This window comes from Notothenia rossii (assembly GCF_949606895.1).
Source record: "Notothenia rossii genome assembly, chromosome: 6".
Classification (NCBI taxonomy): Eukaryota; Metazoa; Chordata; class Actinopteri; order Perciformes; family Nototheniidae; genus Notothenia; species Notothenia rossii.
The window spans coordinates 60,546,084-60,573,724 of record NC_136909.1 but is presented as its reverse complement, the minus strand read 5'-3'; the positions used below and the strand labels follow the sequence as shown (position 1 = coordinate 60,573,724).

The 27,641-nt window shown below is 39.9% G+C and overlaps 2 protein-coding genes across 8 annotated transcripts in view; one reads left to right on the top strand and one right to left on the bottom strand.

Annotated features, from left to right (window-relative positions):
- The first annotated feature begins 2,270 nt into the window (after positions 1–2,270).
- Positions 2,271–16,524, top strand: znf518a (zinc finger protein 518A). 4 transcript variants are annotated; one of them, XM_079686884.1, is made up of 9 exons: positions 2,271–2,539; positions 3,179–3,248; positions 3,328–3,445; positions 3,633–3,736; positions 4,251–4,356; positions 4,548–4,714; positions 4,852–5,003; positions 11,678–13,883; positions 14,609–16,524. In XM_079686884.1, the coding sequence occupies exons 8-9, from the start codon at positions 11,696–11,698 to the stop codon at positions 15,253–15,255; spliced, it is 2,835 nt and encodes a 944-aa protein (XP_079543010.1). In that variant the 5' UTR covers positions 2,271–2,539; positions 3,179–3,248; positions 3,328–3,445; positions 3,633–3,736; positions 4,251–4,356; positions 4,548–4,714; positions 4,852–5,003; positions 11,678–11,695; the 3' UTR covers positions 15,256–16,524. The 4 variants fall into 4 exon arrangements, with proteins under 4 accessions (XP_079543010.1, XP_079543011.1, XP_079543012.1 ...); XM_079686885.1 differs by having other exon boundaries at positions 3,179–3,445; XM_079686886.1 differs by lacking the exon at positions 2,271–2,539 and having other exon boundaries at positions 2,993–3,445.
- A 74-nt stretch (positions 16,525–16,598) lies between these two features.
- Positions 16,599–27,641, bottom strand: part of blnk (B cell linker) — a 71,293-nt gene continuing 60,250 nt past the window's right edge. For all 4 annotated transcript variants that reach the window (XM_079686887.1, XM_079686888.1, XM_079686889.1 and 1 more), the window contains 9 exons: positions 21,635–21,695; positions 21,514–21,541; positions 20,984–21,014; positions 20,781–20,856; positions 20,078–20,106; positions 19,895–19,950; positions 19,618–19,701; positions 19,351–19,506; positions 16,599–17,545 (listed from right to left, as the gene is read on the bottom strand). In XM_079686887.1, coding sequence (XP_079543013.1) covers positions 17,429–17,545; positions 19,351–19,506; positions 19,618–19,701; positions 19,895–19,950; positions 20,078–20,106; positions 20,781–20,856; positions 20,984–21,014; positions 21,514–21,541; positions 21,635–21,695 — 638 coding nt within the window. In that variant the 3' untranslated portion in view covers positions 16,599–17,428. The remainder of the gene's footprint in view (positions 17,546–19,350; positions 19,507–19,617; positions 19,702–19,894; positions 19,951–20,077; positions 20,107–20,780; positions 20,857–20,983; positions 21,015–21,513; positions 21,542–21,634; positions 21,696–27,641) is intronic.

Genomic DNA, 27,641 nt, shown 5'->3' with positions numbered 1-27,641 from the left:
TTTTTCCATTTTATGCTACTTTGTACTTCTACCCCACTACAATTCAGAGGTAAATGGTGTACTTTTACTCCATTACATTTATTTAAGATCTTTAGTTACTTAACATATTTTGATGAATGATGTGAAATATAATCAAGTGTTAAATCAGACTTTAGTTCCACCTGGAGTAAATTCACAATCTACCCTGCAGTATACAAAGTCATTCAAACTAGCTGCTCCTTTACCAGCTTTGATAACTCTTTAATGCATCAATAATTATAAAACATATCATATATATTATTCTGAAATGGACCAATCTGCACAACGACTACTTTTACTTTTGGTACGTTAAAGGTGGGTTAGGTAATTTTGGAGAACCAGCTCGAGTGTGCTAGAATTTGAAAATACACAGCCGGAAAGAATCTGCCCCTTCCTTCAGACTTCCTTACAGAGCCCCTCCTCCAACACACATGAACGCGCACATGGCCAATGAGGGAAACGAGATAAGTTTGTGCACAGATGGAAGGCTGACAGGCAGGTAGGCCATCCAGTTATTTTAGCCGGGCCGGCTAAAATGATTGGTCGTGCTTTTTACAGCGCCGCGGCTTCCACAGATACATTTTTTAATGGATTTTTTGTCAAAGCACTTAAGATATTCACTGCTATCGGGATGTTAAGAGCATTCCATGGAATATAACAACAAGTGTATCTCGAGCTGGTTTCTCAAATGTACCTACCCCACCTTTAAGTATATTTTGAAGCTAATACTTCTGTATTTTTACTTGAGTAATATTTTTGAATGAATGGACTTTTACTTGTAACTTACTTGTACTTGTCATCAGTATACAAAAAAAAGGTAACTGTATTCCCTTACAGTTACATAAAAACAATACGTAATCAGATTACTGTTTTTCTAAAAATAGGGGATTACTTGCGGGATTACAATGTTACTGAAATTGAGCATTTTCTGTCAGCTCAGATTTAATTTCAGTTTTTTTTTGTGTTTTATTGTTGGTGTACAGGCTACTGCCTGAACATTCTTAATGAAAGGCTTGTTTTCCTATAAATAAAATCATTTGTCATACTAAATATCTTGTTTTTTTCAAGGTTACATTGTTCTGTTGTTTTACATAATAAAAATAAAAGCCATCTTATTGTTAATGATTTTCTCTTGTATTTATTAGCATTGCATTTGATATTGAGGTATTCCAAAAGTAACGGGAATATACTCAGATCTTGTATACTTAAAGGTGACCTATCATGCAAAATGCACTTTTGTACGTCTTTTATACATGAATATGTGTCCCCGGTGTTCCAGGGAACTCACCAAGTGTCAGAAAACACAACCCTCTCTATTTTCCTCCATACCCAAATCTCTAAAAAAGGGGCCGCAACGGATCTGATACAGACTGATCCAGATTTGAACACTGTCTTGACGTCAGGACGGTGACGCTACGGCTATTGGTCAATTCTCCACCTATCAGGGGAATGAGAGGTTGGGCCACGGCCGGCCATTGCTGCTCGAAAGCGCTGGAGACGCTGTAGTACATATGCCAGGCCTGTAAGTGGCGCTGTAGTCTGCCACAAAAGCCGCAAAGAAGACTTCCCTTGCATGGTTGCCATGGTTGCCCTTCTGTTTATTCTCCGCTGTGGCTCTTTTTCTCCCTCCCCGAGGCAAGCACTTGCGCCTCCTGCTTTAAAACAAATGAATAATGACTCTATATAATCATATGTAAGGGGTAATGTGCAGCGACGCGGTCATTATGGGGAAAAGAACACGTACAGGCTGATCAGGAGCCCGACGGGAAGCGGTATGGAATGCCATTTAAGCCAAAATTAAATAAATACATAAATAATTAAATAAATACATATATACATATATATATATATATATATATATATATATATAAATATGCCTATGAAATACATTCTGAAATAAATAAATGAGGCAATAAATATGTATACATGTACATTTAAATACACATTTATTTATTTCGTGGGACTTTTATTTCATAATGACACATTTATTTCTTTCAAGAGACTTTTATTTCATAATGACACATTTATTTATTTCAAGAGACTTGTATTTCATAATGACACATTTATTTATTTCAAGAGACTCGTATTTCATAATGACATATTTATTTATTTCAGATGACTTGTATTTCATAATGACGCATTTAATTATTTCAGGTGACTTGTATTTCATGAGACATTTCCATTCCTTATATGCAAATGACGGGGCGTGGTTAGCTCACAGATCCAGACCACAGCAACAGCACCACAACAATGACTCAATAGCTTTTGTTTAACACTCCAGTTCTCTTAAGTGGTTTGCAAACTGCCAATAAACCAAACCGGTTCAAGAACCATTCTTGTGCTTTTCTGGTGCTTAACTGGTTCTTCTCTGGTCTTATCTGGTCCGCCCAATGCTGCTCTTCTGAGAGAAACCGCTCTGACAGCTCTCTCTAGTCTCTACTGGGAAACAGCTAAAAGTCCTTCTGGAGATAAGCAACGCTACACAATTACCCCCAGTCTGAGAGTAAAATATTTCTCGAAGGTTCGTTTTGCTTTCTTACAACGTTAAGTTAATGTTAACGTAACCTTAAGTTTGCTAGGAGGCTATTGTTACGAGCTAGCTGTCTTAGCTAACAGTTAGCAGCTAACGTTTTCTGCAGTTTGTGTTGCCCCTGAAAAACGTGATGTAGTTATTTAAGGGTATGTTAAATTAACATTATTTTACAAGTTGAGAGAGTTAAGTTGTGTTTAAAATCGTCAATGTAATGCAAGTTACAGGTTTTTAGTTGGACATGAAGTTAGCTAACGTTAGCTAACTCTACCAGGTTAGCATGTTAAACTGTACTTTCTGTGGCAGCTAGCTTAATAAAAAGAGGGGTTTTGTGCTTCATTGCAAACTTTTCTTTGTTAATCTACCTGAAACTGTAGGGACAGTTTGTTTCTACTCAACTATACAGACCATTGTTGAGGAGATGCAAAACATACTCTAAATGAGTTGGGTCCAACATATACTTTGAGTAATGTTACTTTGCTGCTAAAAATGAAACATCATTATCAGATGAGGACATCACCAAAGTGTGTGAGTCTGTCAGGGGATTTGATCTGTTCTCTGCATGTCGTACACACTGCTCTGGTATTACTTATCTTGTAAAATGTAAGTCTCGCTCTTTTCCTCGTTCAGGCTTTGCATTTGAACTCCTATGACTGGTTGCGGACTTGAAGAGAACGCCTTCCTGACATCCAGGAAAAAGGTGAGATTCTAATACATTTGAATGGCGAAAGCAAGTCATTGTTTTTTACTCTTTAAATGATTGTTTTGGGGCATTTCAGTTTTATTGGACAGAGGCATTAGATATCTACTGGAAACAGTGGAGAGGGAGGAGAAGATGATTTGCAGCAAAAGGCCCAGCCGGATGGTTGCTGCTCCGTGTGGAACGTGTTCTATCAGGTAAAGCACTTTGGTACCCAGTTATTTATGGTATTGAATTTGAATTTAGCCTTTGGAATGTAATTTCCAACAGTGAATTGTAAAGACTGAAAAAACAGCCTCAGGTTAAAGCTTGACATGATTTGGTCTTTTACTTAAGAAGGTGTTTGTCCTCCTATGTTCTCTTATTTCCTTATCTTTCTTTCAGGTGTAACATCTACTGTACCAATGGTTGTAAATGACAGAGACCTCCTCCACCTCTTTGCTGTCTTACTAGTCAATCCTTCTGATCAGGTCCTTTCCTAAATAGTGGTAAGTTTTACAGTTCAGTGTACGTTAATTTAGCAACTTAATGATTTACTGCTGTTGAATAAATCCTATATTGCTACTCATTTTATTAAAACTACGATTTGTAAACTTTTTGATTCCAAATACAATCATCTTTTTGTTATAATTGTAAAACATATCTTAACATCCATCAGCAATCAATACAACAAATCATCCAACACTAAATAGAAGAAATCTGGACCTATTTCTTTTGATACAGCAGCATGTTTTGGGACTGCTCATTGATGTCATCAAGAGCCATTGAGTCTCCCTTTTGTAGTCGGCCTCTTAGAGTGTTTATCATTTCTTTGTCTCTTAACATTCCGATAATCATTAGTTTTTTTATTGTTGATATTGTTTTGTTCCTTATTTTTGTTGTGAGAATCACTTTGAAATTATTGTGTAAGTGCTATATAAATAGTTATACTAATATTATTGTTGTTACCATCATTACTATTATTAATAATGTCTTCTTTGTTTTCTTTATTTATCGCTGCAGAAAGGATAATGTCAGCCCACATCAAACACCTGATCAAGAACTTGTGAACCTCACTACTGCGGACACCTGTGTGATATTCGACTCTGACCCTCAAAATGACCTGCAGGTATGATATATATATCTGCTCAGTCTTTCCTAAAGATAGTTCAATAGGGCTACAACAACAACAACAACAACAGTCTTTCCGTTTATTCCCTCGGGTCTTTAAGTGTATATTTTCCCATTTAATGCTTAAAAACGTTGAACAGGAGCTGCACATGAGGCTCTTTTTAACCCTCTTTTAATTTCTTATTTCAGGCTCAAGCTCGTGTCATCGTTTTGGCCAGTCTAAGGCGGTGGAGGTGTACCGTCTGATCACTAGAAACTATGAGAGGGAAATGCTGGATAAAGCTAGTCTGAAGCTCGGGCTGCACCGTGCCATCCTGCAGAGCATGAGTGGGAACAAAGAAGGCAACAACAACGGGGTGAGAAAAAGAAAATCTGTCATATTTCTAGATGCCAAGTCATCTTTGGGTCAGTCGCTGTTGCAGTACGTTTAGTTTATTTTCGAAAAGAGTTTTCTAAATCCACTTGTGTAAATGTCTCTCTGCGTCGCCTTTAGCCGGTCCAGCAGTTCTCCAAGAAGGAGATCGAGGACCTGCTGAGGAAAGGAGCCTACACCGCCATCATGGACGAGAACGTCGAAGGCAATCACTTCTGCTAGGAGGACATCGACCAGATCCTGCAGCGAAGAGCCACCATCACCATCACCAGGTATGTTCTTAACAGCACTAGCCACTTGCTCTTTGTGAGATACCAAGTACTTGGTTATTTGAAATGTAATATTGATGATGTAATAATTAAAACTAGGGATGGGTACCGAGCCCCAGTATTAACGGGCCCCGGGGCTGAATTATTAAAGACCGTGGTACCGTTAAGGTCCAACGTTATCAATCTTTTTATCGGTACTGGAGACATTTAAAAAATAGATGTCATATGTATTATATCCACATAAACATTATATCGCAGTCTTACTGTCGCCAACTCCGTTTCTAATATGCAATAAGACTACAAAGTGCGTCTATGATTTATTTTCGAACTTTCCAATCCAGACGAGAGATCTCTCTCCCCGGTCGGTGTACGAGGGGGTGGGGCAGTTTACACACAGAACCTGCTACATGCATGCAACACACACACACACACACACACACGCACGCACACACGCACACACACATGCACACGCGCACGCACACACGCACGCGCACACACACACACACACACACACACACACACATGCGTGTGCACACAAACACATGGCGGAGAGAACTAAGCGCCCCGAGGGTAGTTATGTTACCCGTCTTGAGCATGGATGTATAATAAGAACTGGATACAGCGTTGGAGGAGGGGTCTCGTTCTTCCCTATGAGAGCTGCTCATTGGCGCATGAAGTCAAAATGGCCCAACTTTTGAGAAAGCGAAACGTCACAGATTACCCAGCATGCCTGGCTGTTAGAGCAGAAGAACCCGTTTGTGCGCTCACAGAGCATGCGCCCCTTAAGCCCCGCCCCCCGAGCACACACTCTCGGCTCACTAGAAAGAATGGAGAGAGAGAATAAATCTAGATTCGGCTTTTAGTGCATTTTACAACTTTAAGGACTTAATGATTCTAGAGCTATACAATAGGTCATAGAGGGTAGTTTATTTAGTTTCAAAAAAATTATCCACCGATTTACAGACATCTCTTTCCCCATGTTAGTCAAGGGGAAAATGTATTTCTGGGCCGGTCGAGGTCACAGACTGATAAGGAAATTGAAGTACCGCCGTTTGGACACAACGAATATTTTCCTCAGAGTCCGGCGCACTTCCTGGGGGCTTGGTCTTGAGGTGGAAAATGCTCGTTGCCAAAAGTGCAATAAGAATTTAGCATGTAAGGGCGGTAAGTAACACAAGCTATTTGTCTAAACATTTAGCAAAAGTGCACCACATTCAGACGGAGAAATGCACCGGGTTCGACTGTCTTTCTAGTAGCTCTGTAGCCCCATCCACGAGTAACGTTTCCACGTCAGGTATATATTATGTATGCTAGCAGCAACACACAGAGTGAACTCAATGATACAAACATGGGTTAATGATTAGAGGTAACTGAGTTATTTATTTTGTTAAAGTTACAGCTATTCTGTTCACAGTTCTATCATCACATAATTTAATACGATTTGTTAAAACATTGTTGTTTCTTATTTTCAGTTTGCTTCAAGCAGTGGCTGTACGAGAAAGACATGGAGGACCAAGAAATGCTGGCCAGATTGGCAAAGACCGGAAGATACATAACAGAGAAGATAATGGATATTAATAAGAAAAAGAAAAATAATGTTTATAATTTCTTTGTTGCTGTTTACATTTTGAATTATATTTGTTATTTTTAAATCAAATGCATCTATTTTAGATGATATATTTAGATGTAGGTTTTTTTTGTAATATTATTGTATTAAGTATAATTTATTAAATAAAAATACTGCGATGAACACTATACAATGTCTTTATTTTGGTAGTTACCAGAATACATTGTATATTTAATACTAACATAAGCTGGTGATAGATAAATGCTGGTCTGCTGGTATGCCAGCAGACAAATATATCTAAAGAAAGAAACAGAAGGGAGGAAATGATGATAGCTAGACTCAGAATAAATCACACAGCATTGAATGGTACGCTGCATGTCATGGGGAAAAGTAACAGTGACAAGTGTAGGAACTGTGGAACATCTATAAAGCTGAAAGAGAAAAACTAAAGGATAACGTTTTAGAGGCAGAGAGGGAATGGAGTGTGGTTGGTATTTTGGGAACAAAAGGAGAGGGAGAAAGAGCTACCAGAAAGGCACTGTTTACCTTTAGTGAAACTGGGGTAGGTACAATTATCTAACATTAGGTCAGGAAAGATCATAGATTGTTGTTTTGTTTTATTTATGATGTTTTTTATTTATTTATTTTTGGATTAGATCATAGATACGTCCATGAGTTAAGAGATGGAATGATATGATGATTCACACTCATGTACAGTAGGTGGCGGTATGCACCTTAAAGTTGTTTGCAATCCGCCAAAAAACTGAGAGAAGAAGAAGTCAACTGGTTTGCCAACGGACAATTTACACCGAAGAAGAAGAAGCGAACATTTCTGGCGGGTGAAATTTAGAGTATCAGATTACATGCAATGTCTGACTCTGAGAATTTAGTAGTTTGCCTTATAGTCCTTCTCCTCCATTTTCTTCCTTTTCTCGAGTAGTCAGTGTGGTGCTGTTGCTTTGGTCTGGGTCTCTGGATCTGTGAGCTAACCACGCCCCGTTCATTTGCATATAAGGAATGGAAATGTCTCATCATGAAATACAAGTCACCTGAAATCAATAAATGCGTCATTATGAAATACAAGTCATCTGAAATAAATAAATATGTCATGACATACGAGTCTCTTGAAATAAATAAATGTGTCATTATGAAATACAAGTCTCTTGAAATAAATAAATGTGTCATTATGAAATACAAGTCTCTTGAAATAAATAAATGTGTCATGATGAAATAAAAGTCCCATGAAATAAATAAATGTGTATTTAAATGTACATGTATACATATTTATTGCCTCATTTATTTATTTCAGAATGTATTTCATAGGCATATTTATATATATATATATATATATATATATATATTTATTTATTTAATTATTTATGTATTTATTTAATTTTGGCTTGAATGGCATTCCATAAAGCGGAGGGATCTAGATCGGCATGAAGGCACATTTTGCAATGTGCACATTATCCTGCTTATTACATGGCCGCATTCTCAACAAAGTAACGACATGACTCCCAATATTAATTTAAATGCTTTTATGGATTTAGAAAATGATTTTATTGATTTAAAAAATAGTTTTATGTATTGATTTAAATTGACATGCATCCGCTACGAAAAATAGTCCGTTGTTACTGTTTTGAACTATTGAACGTAACAATGGCAGGAACTGCATCAATAGTGTTTTTGAGGAGCTTTTTGATTACAGATTTGAAAACATTGTTGCTTGCTTTAAAAGTAGCACAATTCATTATGTCAAACCTTGGAAAGTATCTAGATATCCCTACCCTAATGCCAAAGTAACTGCCAACTCCCCTCTCCTGCAGGGGGGCGTGGTCAGTTGTAGCTCACAGAATCAGCCCCCTGCAAAAACAGGGCTGGAATGAGCAAATAGAGCGAAATGAGGCATGGCTAAAATGCAGGATCTGTTTGGTATTTTGAAAAAATATATATATGTATACTTTATATAGGTATGGCACTACAATATATGTTTCAAATATAGCATGATAGGTCCACTTTAAGTAAAAGTAGAAGTAGAGTGTAGGAATATTCTGTTACAAGTAAAAGTCCTGCATTCAATGTTACTCAAGTAAAAGTACAAAAGTATTAGCATCAAAATATACTTAAAGTACCAAAAGTAATATTTTATAAATAAAAGCTAAATAAAAATAGTGCAAATAGATTAGAATAAAATATAATATGCAGATGGTTTTAATTATCTTTATATACTGCAGGGTAGCTTGTGAATTTACTCCAGGTTTCTTATTTAAGTGTTGATTATATTTCACATCATAAATCCAAATCTGTTAAGTAACTAAAAAACTAAATAAATGTAGTGGAGGCACACAAGGATTTGTAGCGGATTAGAAGTAGCCTACAAAGCACCATAAAATGGAAATACTCAATTCAAGTATAAGTCTCAAAATTGTACTTAAGTACAGTAGCCTACTTGAGTAGGCCTATCTACTTAGTTTGGTGATTCTCTGAATTGGGTGCCTTTTGGGTCTTTACATTTTTGAAAAATTAAACTGAATTTTTTGCATTTTTGATCATAACATCTGGTAGTGGACTACGTAAAACTTTGAGAAAAAAAATGTTCCCACCTCAGGCACAAAACATATATAATTACTAGAAATTTCCTTGAAAAAATGTGACGGGTTGAATGTGACGGGGTTGAAGTTTTTGGCAAAAAGTAGCCATGAGGCCTTGTTTAGCTGATGGAATTTAAGGACATCATAACATTGTAATATTTTGCAAAACTATTGTTTAATTTTTCCGAAATAATTGTTTACTATAAGTAATTCATGCAACAGAGTTGAAATGTTGAGTTTGACAATCTAAATCCGACAATAACATAATGAAATATAGGTAAGAAAAGACACTGACACTTGCCTTTCTTTGCCGCCTTTTCCTCAATAGACTTCTGTGATGTCACTCCCTCAATGCAGATGACACATGGACTGATCCATTATTTTAATATGGGGGAAAAATGTATAGCGTGACGGGGTTGAAACAAACTGGGGGACGAGTGTCAATAGTGCAATTTAATAGATCATTTATGTATTTTTTCAATTTCTTTTTCTCAGTTAAGGTATACACGCATTATGATTATATTAGCATCATCATGTTGGTATAATTGGTCATTGTTATTTGTTTAATATTCAATGAATATGCGATGATGCTCAGTGAGGACATGCAAAAATGTGTGTTGTCTACTACAAAGACAACTAATTATTATTAAAACAAATATATATATATATATATTTAGTTTTATATTGTAATGCAAAACACCCTGTTCCTTTAATTCAGTGCTTTAAAAATACATTTTGTAGTTTCCTTTGATTTAAAATCTTTTAAGTAAGCTTGGGGGACACAAAGGCCACCCGATTAGTCCAAAGTTGACCAGTGGTGTATAGTAACTTTGGACTCATTTGACGTGTGTAGCTTCCAATTGTTGCTACTTTGTTTGTTTTACTTCATTTTGGAGTTGGGGTTGCTTCTACAACATTCTGACAAACGTGAGCACCATATGATCGTATTACTACATGTTTGCATTGAGCGGCTCGGTGTATAGATGTAGGCCCCGGGACAGCACTGTGTCTGTTGGAGGCACCAGGCTAAAGGCTAAAGCAGCTCAGAGGCTGTAATCCCCGTATGAAACCATCATGGCTGCCACTCGCTGAGCTGTCAAGCTCTCCACAAAAGAAAAGGTAAAAACCGAGACAACTACACACACAACTACGGCTTTATGTTGTATCTGTACTCACGGGTATTTTATCTGCAGTGATAACTCGATGCAAGATTAAAAAAACTATTGTGGCGTAACTTTGTTGCCACGCTTTTTATTCTTCAAGTTATTTCGTCTTTGTACGCTACCGTCGCGTCACGTTATATAAATCACTCAAACGCTATTTCAGAAAACGTTATAACAGTTAGCTCTTAGGCCTATGGTGAATAGCCGCGTGTGTTTGTACTTGAAAGGTAAACGGTTCTAATTGAATTACAGTGGGATAGTTTTATCGTAACTTCCCTATTCCCAAGGTGGCCGTTGCTTGTTACGAAGGCAGTCTCATCACTTTGTTGTGGTCAAGTCAAACTGCACAACAATGGCCGCACGATTCACCGACCAAAATGCTCCGTAAAAGTCATACGTCGAGCCTTTCTTGTATTGTTGTGTGATTTTGTTTTTCCTTTAAAATGTCGCTTTTCACGCTAGTGCATTTGCCTGGGTTATATGCAAGTTCACAATGATTGTGTGTGCAGGTGAGTGTAAGTGCAGTTCCATGCACCTGGGAACTGATACATTAACTGTGTTGTGTTATACCTGATCTGAGTGTGTTCCATCAGGCATTATGTCCAAGCAGAGGCGTTTTGAACCCTAGCCAGCAACAGGTGGACTTGACATTAATAACACGCAGAGTTCCACTTTATGCAGCTTCTTTTTATGGATTTACTGTTGAAACAACAGCATTAAGCAATCGCCAGAGGCTCAAGAATAATACATTTGAGGATATTTAATGTATGTGAGTCATAACGGTAATCTCTAGTATGGTTTAATCTTTCTTGAAGTACATTTTACTACATACCTGCCGAGAGTACAGGCGGTATACTGTATCTAGTTGTGAATTATATCTTTACATGTTTTATATTGCTTTCTTTGTGCATGTCCCCATTAAAATAAAGAAACACAACATAAACACTATTAAAAATAGGAATACATTTGTGTAATTGCACATATTTAAACACATTTTTTACACCGCATAAAAGTAAAACAACCTAGTGTTAATTTCTTTAAAGAAAGGTGACATTAGTATTATATATATCATATATCTAATGCAAACTCGCTTCATACAAGCCTTTACTAGAAGCTAGTAGCTTTTTGTAAGACATATAAACACAGATGTAGGATCCATATTTTGTTTTTGTTAAATGACAGAAAATAAATGTACAAATATCTCATCTATCGTTATCTGGCATCCCTGGTCTTAACTCGCATAGCATGTTGTTTGTGAAAGCAAAGCTTTATATGGAACCCATTTCAAAGAACCCCTCTTTGGCCGTGAATCTATATATATGTTTTCAATAATTATTTGTTTGCCTTCATTTTCAGAAATCTGACGGAAGAAACATGGATTCGGGGGATATTCACGCAGCTACCTCCAGAGGAGATAATAAACGGCGTGGCAACAAGAAGAATAGAGATTGGCACAAACGGCCCCACCTCAGGAACACAGTCGTTCAACCCCCAACTATGCAAAGTGAAGATAAGCGTGGACCAAAGAAGATAGCAGAGGGGTGGGAGCAAAGCACAGTGTGGCCTTCATCAAAGAAGCCCTCCCAGGAAGCACAGCAGGGTCAGCACAGGATTAACGACAATGGAAATACACTCAGGTTTACATGCTCACAATGCAAGGACAACTCAGAATATGTTCCCAAAGACTTAGTGAAACACTTCAAGGTAAATCACAGAGGGAGCCCGCCTGTTTTCTCCTGTCCTACGTGTACTTTCAGTACGCATGAGCTCTCCTACCTTCACGTTCATCAATTAAGCCACAAGGACACTTTTTCTTGTTGCAGCATTTGTAAAGACAACATTCAGCGCACATGGCCTGATTTCAATGCACATTTGACTATGTATCACAGCCAAAATGGCAAATATTCATGTGAAATGTGTCAGAAATTCTCCACAGGTGATGTTGGTGTTTTTTTAGAGCACATGTATGCACATCATTTTGGACTGGAGGAAGGTAAGGATCTTTCTCCACGCACAAGGGGCAGGAAAAAGTTAGGGTCCAAAGCAAACACTCAATCTTTACGATGTCAGCACTGTGGCTTTGATGCATCTAAAAAATGGTTGCTTACTAAGCACGTTAAAGCTGTCCACGTTTGCCAGAATGGTAATCAGAAGAAGAAGAAGAAGAAGAAGAAAAAGGAAGAGGAAGAGGAGGAGGAGGAGGTCCACCCCATTGCAATGAAACCAAATGACCCTATCCCAAAAATGAAGTCTAGATTAACGAGAAGTGCAGTTAGGGAAATGTGTTGGCTGACACAGGACTGCCTCTCTCTGCCAGGGAAAGAGTTCCTGGATAAATACTGCCATCTGTCAGATCCCCAAACAACACTTAAGGAGACTCAACAGTTTTTGATGAAATCTGTTGCCGGAGAAACTGGCAAGCAGAAATGGTCCAAGGCTCTTAAAACCGTTTTGTCAAATGTACCTCAAGATATTAATCTTTACCCAAAGTCAGAGAATGGTATTTTCTCCAATGCGTCAAATCTCGCATTCCTGACCGCCAAGAACAAGATGACTGTGTCTCAGAACGGTGCTACCAACGGCAAAAGGTTGAAAATTATGACATCATTAGACAAGGAAACTCATTCCCCTGAAAGTGCTCCTGATGATGCTCGTAGAGTAGTTGATCAAAATGGATGGATGGATCAATCCAATTTGAGCGATCAATCACCTTGTCCACAGACCGAAACCAAACTAAATGACATGTTGCCAGCCCAGAGCGAGCCATCCGCATGTGGTCAAATGCAGGAAAACCGAGAGAATCGGGAAATAAAGACAGATCAGGAAATGGAGGATAATAGTAAAAAACCTGAAGAGCCTATGCACGAAGATAGGAATAACATCTCATGTGAGCTGGAGTCGACAAATGAGGGCGAAGAGCAGACATCCATTCATAAAGTCTTACCAAATAATAAGAAGCGAAGGCGGAAAAGAAGGGCCAGATCTAAAAAAGTGGCTAAAAGATCGTCAGGGTCTGCATTAAAGATAGTGTTGAAGAAGAACCCAGTGAAAGAGAAGCAGTGGGTGACTCAAAGCTCTTTGTCTCCATCAGGTTGTGGTCGGACGGATGTACCTCCCAACACTCATGTCAAATTAGAGTTAACAGAAGAACACCAGCAAAAGTTGACCAAAGCTTCCGAATCTGATCCAGACGACCTTTCTAAAGCCGTCACTCAAAATCCACAGCCAAAGCAAGGGGAAGAACTGACCCCGAGTTGTGCTGCAAAGACAACAAGGTCTAAAAATACGGACGGAAATACACCTTTCAAGCTCAAAGGCTTGCCACTGATGCATCAAGAGATGGGACATGAGTCTGACAAGCCACCGGAAGCAGAAGTCGACGAGGGCGGTGCGGCTTGTGAGACGGGTCTGATAGCTGGGACTGAAGTGTGCCCCGGGAATGCTCAACTTCACACATCCGGCAGTAACACGGACTGCCATGTGTCAGCAGCTGATGGAGAGACTCCTCACAGCAGCTCCACCCAGGTGTCCCCTGTTTCCCAACCCGTAATCACAGCACAGGGTAAGATTACAGTTTCTATGCAGACGATAATGGTTAAGGATTTAACATGGACTACCTTTTTTCTTGACATGTATTTCAATATCTTGCTTGAATTTCAAGCAAGATATTGTTTCATATGAAAAGTGCATGTCACTATTATCATGGCTAAAATAATTCATAACACAATCCAGATAAAAAAACTAAATGTGCTGAAACAATCAATTCACCTTATATATTGGATAGGATCACTTTTATTTTTTCCTCACATATAGGAAGCATACTTTTATTCAAGAGAGCATCCTCTTCAATAATAAGACAAACAAATAACCTTAAATGATACGGTCCCCCTGCATAAAAACAGGATAAATAAACCACTTTTTCCACCACTGACAACAACCCAAGATGTATGAAGTGTCATATAACTGGCATATCGGTTCAATTTAAAATAATTTATTCGAAGTGTAATAACAAGTCCTTTTTCCAGTGGGAGCAAATTGTTGAACACAAAAATAGAAAGAAGAGCAACAACAAATGATTGAGTTTACGTGCTACATCCAAATTCACCATGAATTCCTTGCTCCCACATGCTTCAATGTAACAAACAATGTACCGTAGATACGCACTAAATTAAGTTGAGATTTTTCACTTGCAATATAATCTTTCATTGTCACATTCTTATTTTACGATCAACAGCAATAGCACACAAGTCTGTTTTGAATCTAACATTTTCACATTTTGTCTTGCAGGTAAAGTCACCCATACAGATGTAAGCCATGCTCTCTCTTCAGAGCACAGTGTTGAGGGGGTGAGAGTCAGTGAAGCGCCTGCTGACCTCCTCCACCCTGATCTCCTCAGCAACTCGTCTTCAAGTGAAGCCATCTTAACGGAGCCCTCTTCGCCGTCTGGGCATCAGTGGCTGCCAAAGAACCAGGAGAGGACCCTGAAGCTAGTAGCCATAAATCCATCTCAGCTGGTGAGGCGTCCAGCAGGAGACCAGCCCGTTGTGGTGCTAAATCACCCGGACGCCGACATCCCCGAGGTTGCCAGGATCATGGAGGTCCTCAACAGGTACAGAGGGGAGGTGCAGAAGGTTGTGCTGTCACGGAAAACAGTCAGCGCTCTAGCAACCGCAAACTGTGATGCAAATGCTGTACCTGATCCCGCGGGGAACGCTAAAAACTCTGTACAGGAGAGATTTGTGTTGAAACTGAAACTCCGTAGGTTGAGCAGGAAAAAGTACGAAGTGGTCGCGGCAGCCGCTCCTAGCGGGGATGTTCGGAAGGAATTCCGGTGCTGGTTTTGCGGCAGGGTCTTCGCACGTCAGGAAACGTGTATGGTCCATCGGCAGAGACATCTGATGGACTGGAAAGGACCAAAGTTAGAAAACTCTTAAACATCACTTACACTGGATGAAAAACAAAAGAAAGTCTGGAAAATAATGACTTGTTGCAATACAGCAATGGAAATAGTCTTCTCGTTTTTTTAAAAGTCTTAATTATGACTGGTTGGTTTTGAGGAGAAATCACGCCTCGTGGAGGGCTCACATTCTCAGGGCTCACCTGTTGGAGTAGCTCGATACACAATCTGTACATTAGTGATTATTCGGAAACCACAAGGACGTGGTGTGGATAATTTAGTCCTTTTGTATGGTTTGAATTTTGTCTACGAAATTGCTTTATTTAAGATGATTTACGTACACTGTCTAACGGAATCTTTTATAGAACACTGTAACATGTTCATTTGCAATACCATCTGACTTTTATCAATCAGTTTATGTACGGGTTGGCTCTACAGTGAGGTAGCTATATCATATTTATGTTTTTTGGAATGGGACGCAGAGACCTACAATTTTCTCAGATATACCAAAATAGAAAGAAGACAATAAGCTATTATTCAACATTTATTTATGACTCTTTTATATCTCTATGCTTTTGCTATTGAAAGAATAGGCCTGTTTGTAAAAAAATAATGTTCAAATAAGAGTATTATCTGTATAATGTATATTTTCATGCAGCGGATTGTCCCTAAAGTCACGATTAATTTAAACTTTCATTTTGTGATGTCGGTGGAAAAATAGCTGAAATCTTTTTTTAATTCTGGAATTTAAAAGGCCAAGATGATTTGATCATGATATTTTTATTTTTCCTCTCAATGAGTTTCCTATTTTGACTTGAAATGATAATCTTATCTTTTAATTGCACTATGAAAGAAGGATTTATATTTCCCGTTACCTCGCCCTTATCAGTCTGAAGCTTTTGACAATCTCAACCCTGTGTCCTGCTGTGCTCAACATTTCCGTATGCAGCCATGATCCCTCAGTATTCACGGCTAGGGGACTGTGTGTGTGTGTGTGTGTGTCGGAATAATCCTGTATTCCGATATAGCGCCTGTTTCAGGAATGCATACTTCAGTGTCATTAACTCACTGTGTATATATCCTTTTTTTCAATTTAGATCAAAGATTTATAATTGTGTATATAGTCCAGATAGAGGTACTGTCAAATACTGCCTGAGTTTCACCAAGTGCCTAGGAATTGTTATTATGCAATAAATGTGCATGAGGATGATAGTTTGTCGCTTTATATGATGACTCGAAACGATGTGAGCCCAGGTATTATACAAGACAAGAAAATAATTGTATTAAAAAATATACAACCTTGTAATTATGACTCACCAAAGTCTCGCTGTCATACATAATCTATTTGTCAACCTGCTTTCTTTAGCAACAACAATACTGTCTCATTCCCCACATTCATTTTTATTACACTGTTTACGCATTAAAAAAACATCTTCAAAAAGTTATAGTCTTCTGAGTGCAATACATACAATCCTGTTTACTGGACTAAATATGAAAGGAATACTTCAACCACAAAACGACCAAAGCGTTAGCAGTTTTTCACCTTGTTAGCTGAGATATAAACAAATAGTATTCCACAAACTTAACAAATCATATTTGATCCTTCAAAAAACACCATGATCATCAATATCAATATAATGCTAGGTTTTCAGTCTGCGATGGAACAAAACATCCACTAAGAAACTTTTGGGTGGTGTTTTACATCTTAAGCTTTTAGTCTAGTCACTAGTGTATAAGCGTATAACAAGTCTTCTGCTCAGCTTTATGCTGACTACTTCCAAAACACATGCATTCTGACTAAAACCTTACGATTTAACTCTCCTTATGGTCAGTTTAGAGTTTTCTAAATGCATGTTTTTTTCTGTCACAGACTGCACATTGACCAATAAAGAGAAACATATCATTTCAGTATCTAGAAGTTTAAATAAGTTGCTGTTCTGAGTTTGTATCCTCATTATTGTGAGTTGCTCTGGATAAATTAAATGTATACGTTTTTGTGACTCCTTCAGATTGTTCTCCACTTGTGGATTCTTCTGGAAGATTCTTCACAAATGCAAGGTCACTCAGGGATAGTAATAGATATACACATTTAAATGATGTGGATGAAGCATTCATTGAACACTGGGAGGCGATATGCATCAAATAATGACTTCTGTAAACAATAGTCCGGCAGTAAAAACAGCAGGTTTGTCCAATCCGTGGTTAGGTCATCAGGGCGTGACGGGCTGGCTCAGTCTGACGGCGTCCTTGCTGTTACTCTGGCTGTCGATCAACACCAGAGGATGCCTCTGGTGGTTCTCTACGATGTGGGAGATGCTGCTGAAAAACTGAAAAAAAAAAAAAGACAAGTATGTTTAAAAGAGAAGAGTAGGTGTCTTGGAAATCACAAAATGAAGATGAAATGATTTTAAAACTCCACTAAAAGTTTGAAACTATTCAGGAAATGTTCAAGGTGATTGATTATAAATGAGTAATTATAACTACCAAACAACAGCAGAAACAAATATAGTAATGGCTCTTTTTTTTTAATTCATATACAATGGTGGACACTGCTATGTTCATCACTTTAATGTAAATGTTGTACTATGTATAGAATTTCACCCAATAATCAATAAAGTTGTATCTACGGGAGAGCCATAAGGGCTGTGTGTAGGGGTAGTAAGTTGAAATGTTATAAGTCATTGAAATGTTGAAAAAAAAGTTAGATTTCTGAAAAGATATCAAACTGTTAGAATAAAATTAGTAGCGCAAATAGAGTTTGACCTATTTGCAACATCTTGACTATTTTTTAAATAAAGCTTTTCTTGGCTCCCTCTTCTACAAGTCAATGGTATTGAATGAGTTTTTGTTTAAATATGTGGTGGACAAAAGCCTAAGATACAGTTGCAATGGAAAGTATTCAACCCCCATTGTACATAAGTTTTATTGGCAAAATATACAATGTCTCAGCTGTCAATAAACAAATGACACAAGAATAGTCTAAGTAGTTAAATGAAACTTATATTACAAGGGTTTTTATCCAAATTCAACACAAAATGCTACTTTTAATGACTACTGCAGTCTCAAAATGATTCAACCCCTTCCTGAAAAGCATCTTCAGTACTGAGTAGAGCACCCTTTTGCTCTTCTGACCTGCTGCAAACATGATGCCAGACCCCAGCTTCTGACAACGTTCCTGAGGAATATTAGCCCAATCCCCATGGGAAATGGCCTCCAGTTCAGTATTATTCTTGGGTGTGCGAGTTGCAACCACCTTCTTCAAATCCCACCAAAGATTTTCTATGTGGTTCAAGTCAAGGCGTCTGTTATGGCCACTCTAGAATCCTCCATTTCTTCTTCTGAAAACAAACCTTGGATGACTTTGAGGTATGCTTGGGATCATTGTCCTGTTGGAAGGTCCAACGACGCCCACGCTTCAGCTTCCACACAGACGGCATGGCGTCTTATCTTAAGATTTCCTGATACTTGACTGAATCCATCGTGCCCTCGACACACTGCAGGTTTCCAGTGCAGAGGCAGCAAAGCAGCCCCAGAGCATCACTGAGCCACTAACCCTTATGTGCAATGGGGTTAGATAATTTCGATTGCAACTTTAGTTTCACGTTTTGTTTTAGGACATGAAATATGCCAACAAATACCCAACTGGTGAAAAAGTCTTATTTGTCTTAAAAACGGCGGTTGCTAACAAGTGGCTAAATGAGACAAGTCATCACACAGAACATTAGGCGCCTTTGCCTTTACCTTAACGTTGTTGACATGGAGTCATGCAACCATGGTAAGATAAGATAAGATGGTACTTTATTGATCCCAATTTGGGAACATTTTTGTGTTGCAGCAGCATAAAAAGACAATAAAAATTAAAGGCTAGAAATAAACAGGAAAGTAGAAAATATACATGTTGAATTTAACAAGGTATTATATAAACATAAATATATGAAAGAAGGAATATTAATATTAAATATTGAACGACCATAGATCCTACTTTCTACAATATTCCAAAAGCCCTTTGTAAAAATCCCTTTGCCTTTAGTTAAGGGAACCCTTGCAATGCAAACTCAAGGGTCGGCCTACAAAAGGACATCATCAGTCAAACCTGGTTTAACCCCACAAGATTAAAAGCCCTCCACTCTACCTCCTCCCCTTTCTTCTCTCTTCCCAGAGCGTACTGCTGAGTGCCGGCTATGAAGCGGATGGGGATGTTGTACACTCTGCCCTTATAAAACACCACTAGTGTGTATGGCTGCTGCGCGTCCTGACCGGAGCTCCTCCTCACCATGAACGCCCCGTCCTGAAACACAAAGCTCTCACAGTCACACCCAGCAGGGGGTCATTATGGGATACAACCCACACATGCTATTCATTTTGTTGACTGTGCTCTCCAAAATAAGACGATTCTTACTTTGCCCGAGCGATACAACGCATCGTCAGCAGTTTTGCGGTCACATGCCGAGGCATACCAGGATTTCTTATAGACGCCTGCATCCTGAAATGAAATAAATTGAGGACATCATTTGGTGTTATTACATTTTATCCAAGCTACTTACATATACTTTAATTCCGAAGATGAGCTGACAGGAGCAATTTGGGGTTTCTTGCCAAGGGACACTTCAACACATTGACTGCAGGGGATAATAAATATGAAATCAGCTTTTCAGTATCATGTTGAAAGGGCAAACCTTATCTTGGCCTGTTGTCCCATTCTCAGCAATGACACTTCCTCTGTCAGTTGGCTCTGGGACAAAAAACACAAACATGATATTAATAGTGTAATGTTTGATAATGTAGATATGTAATATGCTGTTTATTTTTTATTTTAAAATGGAGCAACTGTAAAAAAATCCGGAGCAGACCATACTTACTTGTGAAGGTCATCTGTGGAAAAGGAATTCTGCAAGAAGCAAACAAACAAAGTAAACCACATTTAAGACACGTCATGATCTTGATTTTTGTGCTTCCTATTTTATTTTTAAAAGTATTCTCTCATTGTGTCTTGTCTTGTTACTTCCTATCTTTGTGATTGTCTGATCGCCCTGATTCTGGCCACCTGAGTGTCATCACCCTGCTGTCCGAGTGTTTTTGATGCCCTCTCCAGTTGTGCCTGGACAATGTAGTTATTCTGTTTGTGAACATATGCCTGTCTGTCCCAGTATTCTCTGTTAGTTCCATGCCAACGTTTCTGCCAATGCCCCCCCACCATGTGTGGTCCCGGTTATTAAGGTTTCCGTCCATATTCTCGGTCCGTGTTTCCGCCCTGTGTTTGTGCTGCTCGTGTCATCCTGGAACGTCTTTCATTTTGTGTCTACTTTTTCCTTTTAACTACATTATCCTGCTATATTAGTTTCGTATTTTTTCATTAAAAAAAAAGCTGGCTTTTTGTTCTTTTATACCTTGGTCCCCTTTTTTGTACTCAATTTGGATTCTGCCTTCCTTACCCCCAACCCCACGACAACACAGTATAGAGTTGTCATTAAAGGCAACTTCCCTCAGTTCAAAAGCAATAAATATTGGGACTGCTCCATTGAAATAAACGCATTGTGTAAACCAGTTGGCTGCATGTGTTACTTTGGTCGTTGGGGGTCCAGTGTGAAAGCTGTTCTCTGAGGCTTCAGATCCTTCTGCATCACAGGCAGCGTTCGGCCTGTAGGAAACCAGATGTATGGTAATTAGGTTGGCTGTTTAGTAATGAGTGGAAAGTGAAAGATACGTTCCACAAATAAAATATGTACATAGGTTTTGAGGAATACTGTATTTTCTTAAACACTTACTTTCAAATTCCCTAGGTTTGAATTCTGGCTTCTGCAACAACAAAAAACAGTGTCCCACATTAAAGCCATGACAATATTGATGATATCTGATTCAAACATCAACGAGGAATCGCATAATTGATTAGTCAACTAAATATTAATTAATTGCTAACTATTTCACTATCCGATTAAACGGTAAAGTGTTTCTTCACACAGAAAATGCTGTTTTCAACCGCTCAAATATCAGAATCAGAAACAGGTTTACTGGAGATTTCCTGCTTTTTTTCTGTACTATATGTACTGTATATGTTCCATAGTGGATATATTTGGATTTTGGACTGACAGCACAATTTAAAATTCAAAGACATTAACCTTTACTTTGTGAAACTGGGATAAACATTGTTCACTATTGACTGACATTGTGTAGACCAAAATCGATGAATCTATAAACAATCTGCAGATTAATTGATTATTATGATACTCATAAATTGTAGCCATATATCTATGTATATATGATACAAATCGTAACAGAACTTGTCTGACATTCCTACCGGCTTGACAGGTGGTATTGGGGACCTCCTGAGAGAGAAAGAGAGACAATGATTTCAGACAACTAGTAATTCCCTTTTTAAGTTTAAACATGATATGGAATCGTGGAAAAGTGATGCTTACTCTCTTGGCAAAGGTTTTGGTCGGGGTCGAGGAGGACCCTCAGCACGTTTATTAGTGGAACCTGAAAGAGCACACAATGCAATGACAAGAGATCTACCAACAAGTAACTACTTTCAGGCTTGGGGGGTAAGGGGATTACGTAATCAGGATACAAAGAAAATTACATAAAAAATCAACGGAATCAGATTACTGTTCCTTTCTAAAAATTGGGATTACTAGCAGGATTTCAACGTTACTAAAAACCTAAAAAGATAACTTGTTTGTTTTAAATGGAAAGGATCAGATGTTCTCTCTTCTCTGTCAGCTGCAGGGGTTCCCAACCTTTTTCACCCAGGGCCCCCCCAAATGACTCCTGTTGGAATTTGCGACCCCCCAAAACTTTGAAACTTTAATTATCGCTGTTGCCGATCTGTCCCCCTGCCCGATCTGTACTGTGCATGTGCGAGATGGTCTGCCATACTGGACAACTCCGTACGGCAACCCAACTAGGACACTTGATACAGTGGCGTTTGGCAAAGCACAAAAAAGAAAATGGATTTAACTTCTGTTTGGCAGTTATCATACTGAATAAATATTTACTGTGAATGTATGCAAAAATGTATGGCATATAGCTGTCTAACAGAAGTTAAATCTATGTCTCACTTATTCTGACAATGTACTTAACCCCAAATAAAAGAACCCAATAAAAAGAGTTGTTAAATAATAGTGAAGTCACGTTGTCATAACAATAACTCATCTCTCCCGTTTTTTTTGTGTTCTTTTTCTGCTTTGCCAAACGCCACTGTGTGAAGTGTCCTATTACAGTTGCCGTATATGTAGTTGTCCAGTATGGCGGACCATCTCGCACATGCGCAGTACAGATCGGGCAGGGGGGCAATCGGGTAGTGACAGCCGTGCCTGGTAACAGCGGTTACCCCCCCCCCCCACACACACACGGACACACACACACACACACGGCAACAGCGGTAATTAAAGTTTAAAAGTCTCAAAAATGCTACAACTACTGTCACAAACTGGATGAATCTGAAGTATTTCATTAAAGGAGGATGAAAGCGTAATTAAGGAGCACTATTGGAGTGACTTTGTTGGTTATTGGACTCAGGATTAATGAATTTGGATGCCCGCTGTATCAAGAAATTAAAGGACGGCGCAAGTGGAAACAATTCACAAAGGGATTCAACTGTTTAAAACACATGCTCAAAGTAAACCGGATTTTGGCGATGTGTTTATGTGGATTAAAAAATCGTAAATAATCTACAAAATGGAGGAGACCGATCTGATCGGAGCAACTGTGACAAATAATCCAACTGAAACCGACACTTTACGCGCAGAAGAAACATTTATATTAAAGAAAAAATGATACATTTCTGTCTTTGTATGCTTTTATTAGCTACTAACTTGCAAATGTATGCATCATATTTATTTCAAATGTCGAAGAACAGGACACTTCAAAAGAATATACTATGTCTCATAAATAAATGGTAATATAGTTGCATAGGCCTGTATAAAACAAAAATGAAAAACTGGCATATTAAGCAGGTAAATCAAATGCTTGTCTGCCATGGAACAGGTAGCAGAGAGAAGACGAGGTTCAAGTAGGTTCGTTAATGTGAACCTTGGGCTTGCACGCCCGCAGCCAGGGATGGAATGTCCGGTGTAATGTGAGTGACAGCCAGTCTAAAGTCGTTGTGAACGTCCAGTGTGTTACGTGCTTTTGTTTTGATGGCAACAAGTGCGCTGAAGGCTGTTTCTGATAGATATGTCGTACTGAATGGGAGTATAATCCTGGTCGTGGCATGCAGTGTGATCTTTGGAGCAAGGCTTGGTCCTTTGAGAATCCCAAACTTTTTTAATCCTTTTTCCTGGAAGTATTTCTTTGACAGCGAGTCAGCTTGGATGAGGTGAGCTCATCTTCGCAATCCAGGTATTCAGTCCCGGCGTCAAGAGGGGGCGTGAGGGGGCGTCGCCCCCTCACGCGGACTGTCCGCCCCCTCAATCAAAATAGTATTTTTTTAATTTATTTTTTATTGTTTTTAGTTTTATTACAACAGTTTATGATGTGTTAAAAACAACAGAAAACTCCACTGACAAACCAAAATGAACAGCATGGGTAAATAAAAAAACAGCTTTGCAATTTACGCAGTTTACGTCATGAGACGTAAATTGACGGTCACTGACGGTCAGTGCGTCATCCCGCCATAAAACAAAAACAAACGAAGCAACCTAGCAGCTATTTTAATTCAAGCGGACATTCAGAATATTTTATACAGTCTATGGACAGAATGGATATTCGCAAATGGCTGAAAAAGCCAGAAACAACCACACCGTCGGCGGCATCCCCGCCGCCTGGCAGCAGCAGCAGGAGCACCGGAGAGGACGAGGAACACCTGCCGAGGGAGGAGCCGCGGGTTCAGCCTCGCAGTGAGGAGAGTGAGCCGGGTTCACTGGGACCGGAGAGCCCGCCGTCGCACTCACAGCATGGTTTACCAGAGGACCTCGGAGTTGACAAGCCAGCTCAGGTTCATCTCAGGCAGTTTCCAAAGAAGCAACAGCATAATAATGACTGTAAACGGTCATTTTCGGCTAATTGGTACAACGAGAGAGACTGGCTTGAATATTCGCAGCAAGAAGATGCAGCCTTTTGTTTTCCCTGCAGGAAATTTGGAGGGAGTGACTCCGTTTTCACAAGAACTGGGTATACTAATTGGAAGCATGCTAATGATAAGGCAAAGGGATTTAGCAGGCACAGTAACAGCAAAGAGCATCAAGCATGCAATGTTAGCTGGAAAGAGAAGGAAATGCGATGCAACACAGGCAGTGAAATTTCAACCATGGTTAACTCTCATCAGCTTGCGCGAAACCGCCTGTATGTGTCTGCAATTGTTGACATAATTGAATTTCTTGTCTCAAACGAACTGCCACTGAGGGGTGAAGTGGATTCAGTCAATAGCAGAGATGAACTGGGAAGCGGACTGTTTCTCTCACTGTTTGATTACACGCTGAGGCAAAACCAAGAGCTTGCAAAGGCTTTCAGTACAATTCCAAAAAACGCAACTTACACATCACATGATATTCAAAATCACATAATTGAACTGATGAGCACGATCGTAACAGAGCAAATTGTTAAAGATGTCGGGGAGTCATGGTTTACACTCAAGGTGGATGGAACTAAAGACCCGACAGGCAGTGAAAATGTATCTATAGTTGTGCGTTATATGGACAAGGACTACAAAATGCAAGAGAGGCTGTTATCAATGCAGACAACGGACACATGTGATGCCCAGTCACTCACTAATGTTGTGCTTGATGAACTGTCAAATGCTGGCCTTGACGCAAACAAAATTCTTAGTCAGTGTTATGACGGAGCCAGCGTCATGTCGGGACGAGAGGGAGGCATGCAGAAGCTTATTCAAAATAAGTTAAACAGAGAAGTGCCTTACATCCATTGTTTCAACCACCAATTGCATTTGGTGATCGTGCATGCTATTTCCTCAGAGAGTGCAGTTGGGGATTTTTTTGAAGTGTGCAATTCCCTTTATAAATTTATGAAAAAGCCCACTGTAGTCGCACAGTACAAAGGAGAGAAGCTTAAAAGGCTGTTAGAGCAGCGATGGACCGGACACCTTGACACGGTGTCTGTGGTGCTGAAGTCACACACTGCACTGGTGGACTTCCTGAAAGAGATCGGAACCATGGGAGCAAGTGCTGATGTGAAAATTGAATCTGTTGGACTTCACAAGGCCATTACAGAACGGAGCTTCACATTTCTCACCGGTGTGATGCACAAAGTATTGGGGCTGATGGACCCAGCCAATCGGATGCTGCAAGCCGAAGAAACAGATCTAATCACTGCAGTCCGGCTCATTCAAAGTGCCTCTTCTTGCATAGAGGATCTACGATCAGATGCGGAATTTCAGAAACTGTGGGCTGACAGCGGGGATGCAGGTGAGGGCGCCGGCGCGCCTGCTCCTCCAAAACGGCAGCGGCAGGCCACCAGGACGCTAAAAGACTACGTGGTGAGTGAAAGCCTTGGGCAGCGCGAAGTGGACATTCAACAAGAGTGCAAGCGGCTGTTTTTTGGCATCATCGACTCTATTCTGAGTGAAATGGCTGCACGTTTCAGCGAGCGTCACGGGAAATATATGTCAGCTTTGGACGCTTTGGACCCCGCCAGTGTGATTTTCCTGGAGGCTGAGAAAGTGAAACCACTACTGGATTTAACAAACACAGACATGGTTGAGGCACAGTTCACAGTTGCGCGAGAGTTTTTGAAAAGCCGGTGCACAGGCCAGGGAGTAGAGAGAGTGACTTTGAGTCACCTTGTTGCAAAGGAGTCCAGGGTATTAAGTGCCATGCCAGCGGTAATGACAGCATTCAAACACGCACTAACATTCGGGGCATCAACTGCTATGTGAAAACTCGTTCTCCACGTTGAAGAATGTATTTAGTGAGCACAGACGCAGCATGTTGCATCGACGCAAAGCCCATCTCATCCAGCTGGCCTTTGAGAATGACCTCAGTAGGAAATTCAAAGATGAGTGGAAGGAGATGCTGCTGAGGAGGTTCCACTCGTCAGGAAAGAGGAGACTGCAACTCTACTGAAGGTAAGAGCTGGTTATTTTATCATTTGTATTGTTGCTACTGTTTGTTAGCAATGTGGTTATTGATCATCCGTTGTTGGATATGTTAGATCAGCGCCTCTGATATGTGGAGTCTGTTTTGATGTTGCTCCGTTATGTTTTCTCATTCTATGCAGCATCATTTGACATGTCACCGGCGGTGACATGTCACATGATGCTGTGACTCACCGCCCCCCCTCGGTTTTCAGCTGCCCCCCCCCCTCTGTACTGAGCTGGAGCCGGGACCACATCCTCAACTTTGGCAATAAAGGGATCTAAAACCCACAATTCCTTGGAGACATACTCGTCTATGTCAGCGAACCGTGATTGCATTTCCGTTTGCAGTGCGTTCATATGGCGGATGAACTCGCGACGTACAGACACAGGCACCGTTTCAGGATTGTTTTGGGAATGTTTCAGCAGTAGTGGAAACTGTTGCAGCTCCCCCCTCTCCATTTTCCCGACCCTGTACTCCAGTTTGCGCACAAATGCATCATTGGAGAATGTTGGACTCCACGCCTTGCAGACGCTTGTTTGTTTCATTGTAGAGACTGAAGATGTCGGCCAGGTATGCTGTTTTAATCCAGAATGGCTCAGTCACTTGCTCTGACAGTGCGCGGTTACGAGTTTGTAGAAACTCTTCAATTTTTTCCTTCAGTTCTACAAAGCGTGCCAGCACTCGGCCGTGTGAGAGCCAGTGCACCTCGGTGTGCAGGAGGAGGGTTTGGTGCGCTTCGTCCTTGCACAAGTCTGCGAATAGACGCTTGTTGGTGGGGCGACCTTTGATGAAATTTACTATTTTAATAACAGTTGAGAGTGTTTCGCTAAGGTCTTCTGACAGTTTCTTGCTGGCCAGGGCCTGGCGATGTATCACACAGTGAAATATTGTGCAGTGTGGGGCCTTTTCTTTCAAGCGACTGTTAAATCCCTTGTTTTTCCCCATCATTGAGGCAGCTCCGTCTGTGCAACATGCAACTAAATTCTCATAGGAAAGCTTGTGGGATGAGAGGTAAGAATCCACTGCAGTAAAAATGTCCTCACCCCGGGTGGTATTGGTAAGGTTGACTGACATAAGAATGTCCTGCTTCAAATCTTCCCCATCGATATATTGCACATAAACGATCAGCACAGCCTCGTCTGCTACAGTTGTGGTTTCATCAAGTTGTATGGCAAATGGCCCCTCTCCAAGCTTTTCGAGCAGCTGCAGCTCGCAGTTACTTGCCATCTTCTCAATTCTGTCTTTCACCGTATTGTTTGACAGTGGTACAGTTTTTAGCTTCTCCGCGACCTGCGGGCCGCACAGTTTCTCAGCCATTTTAATGCAAGCTGGCTTAATGAGCAGCTAATGAGTGCTTAAAAGTGCACATTCAAAAGAGGCCTCGCTGCCA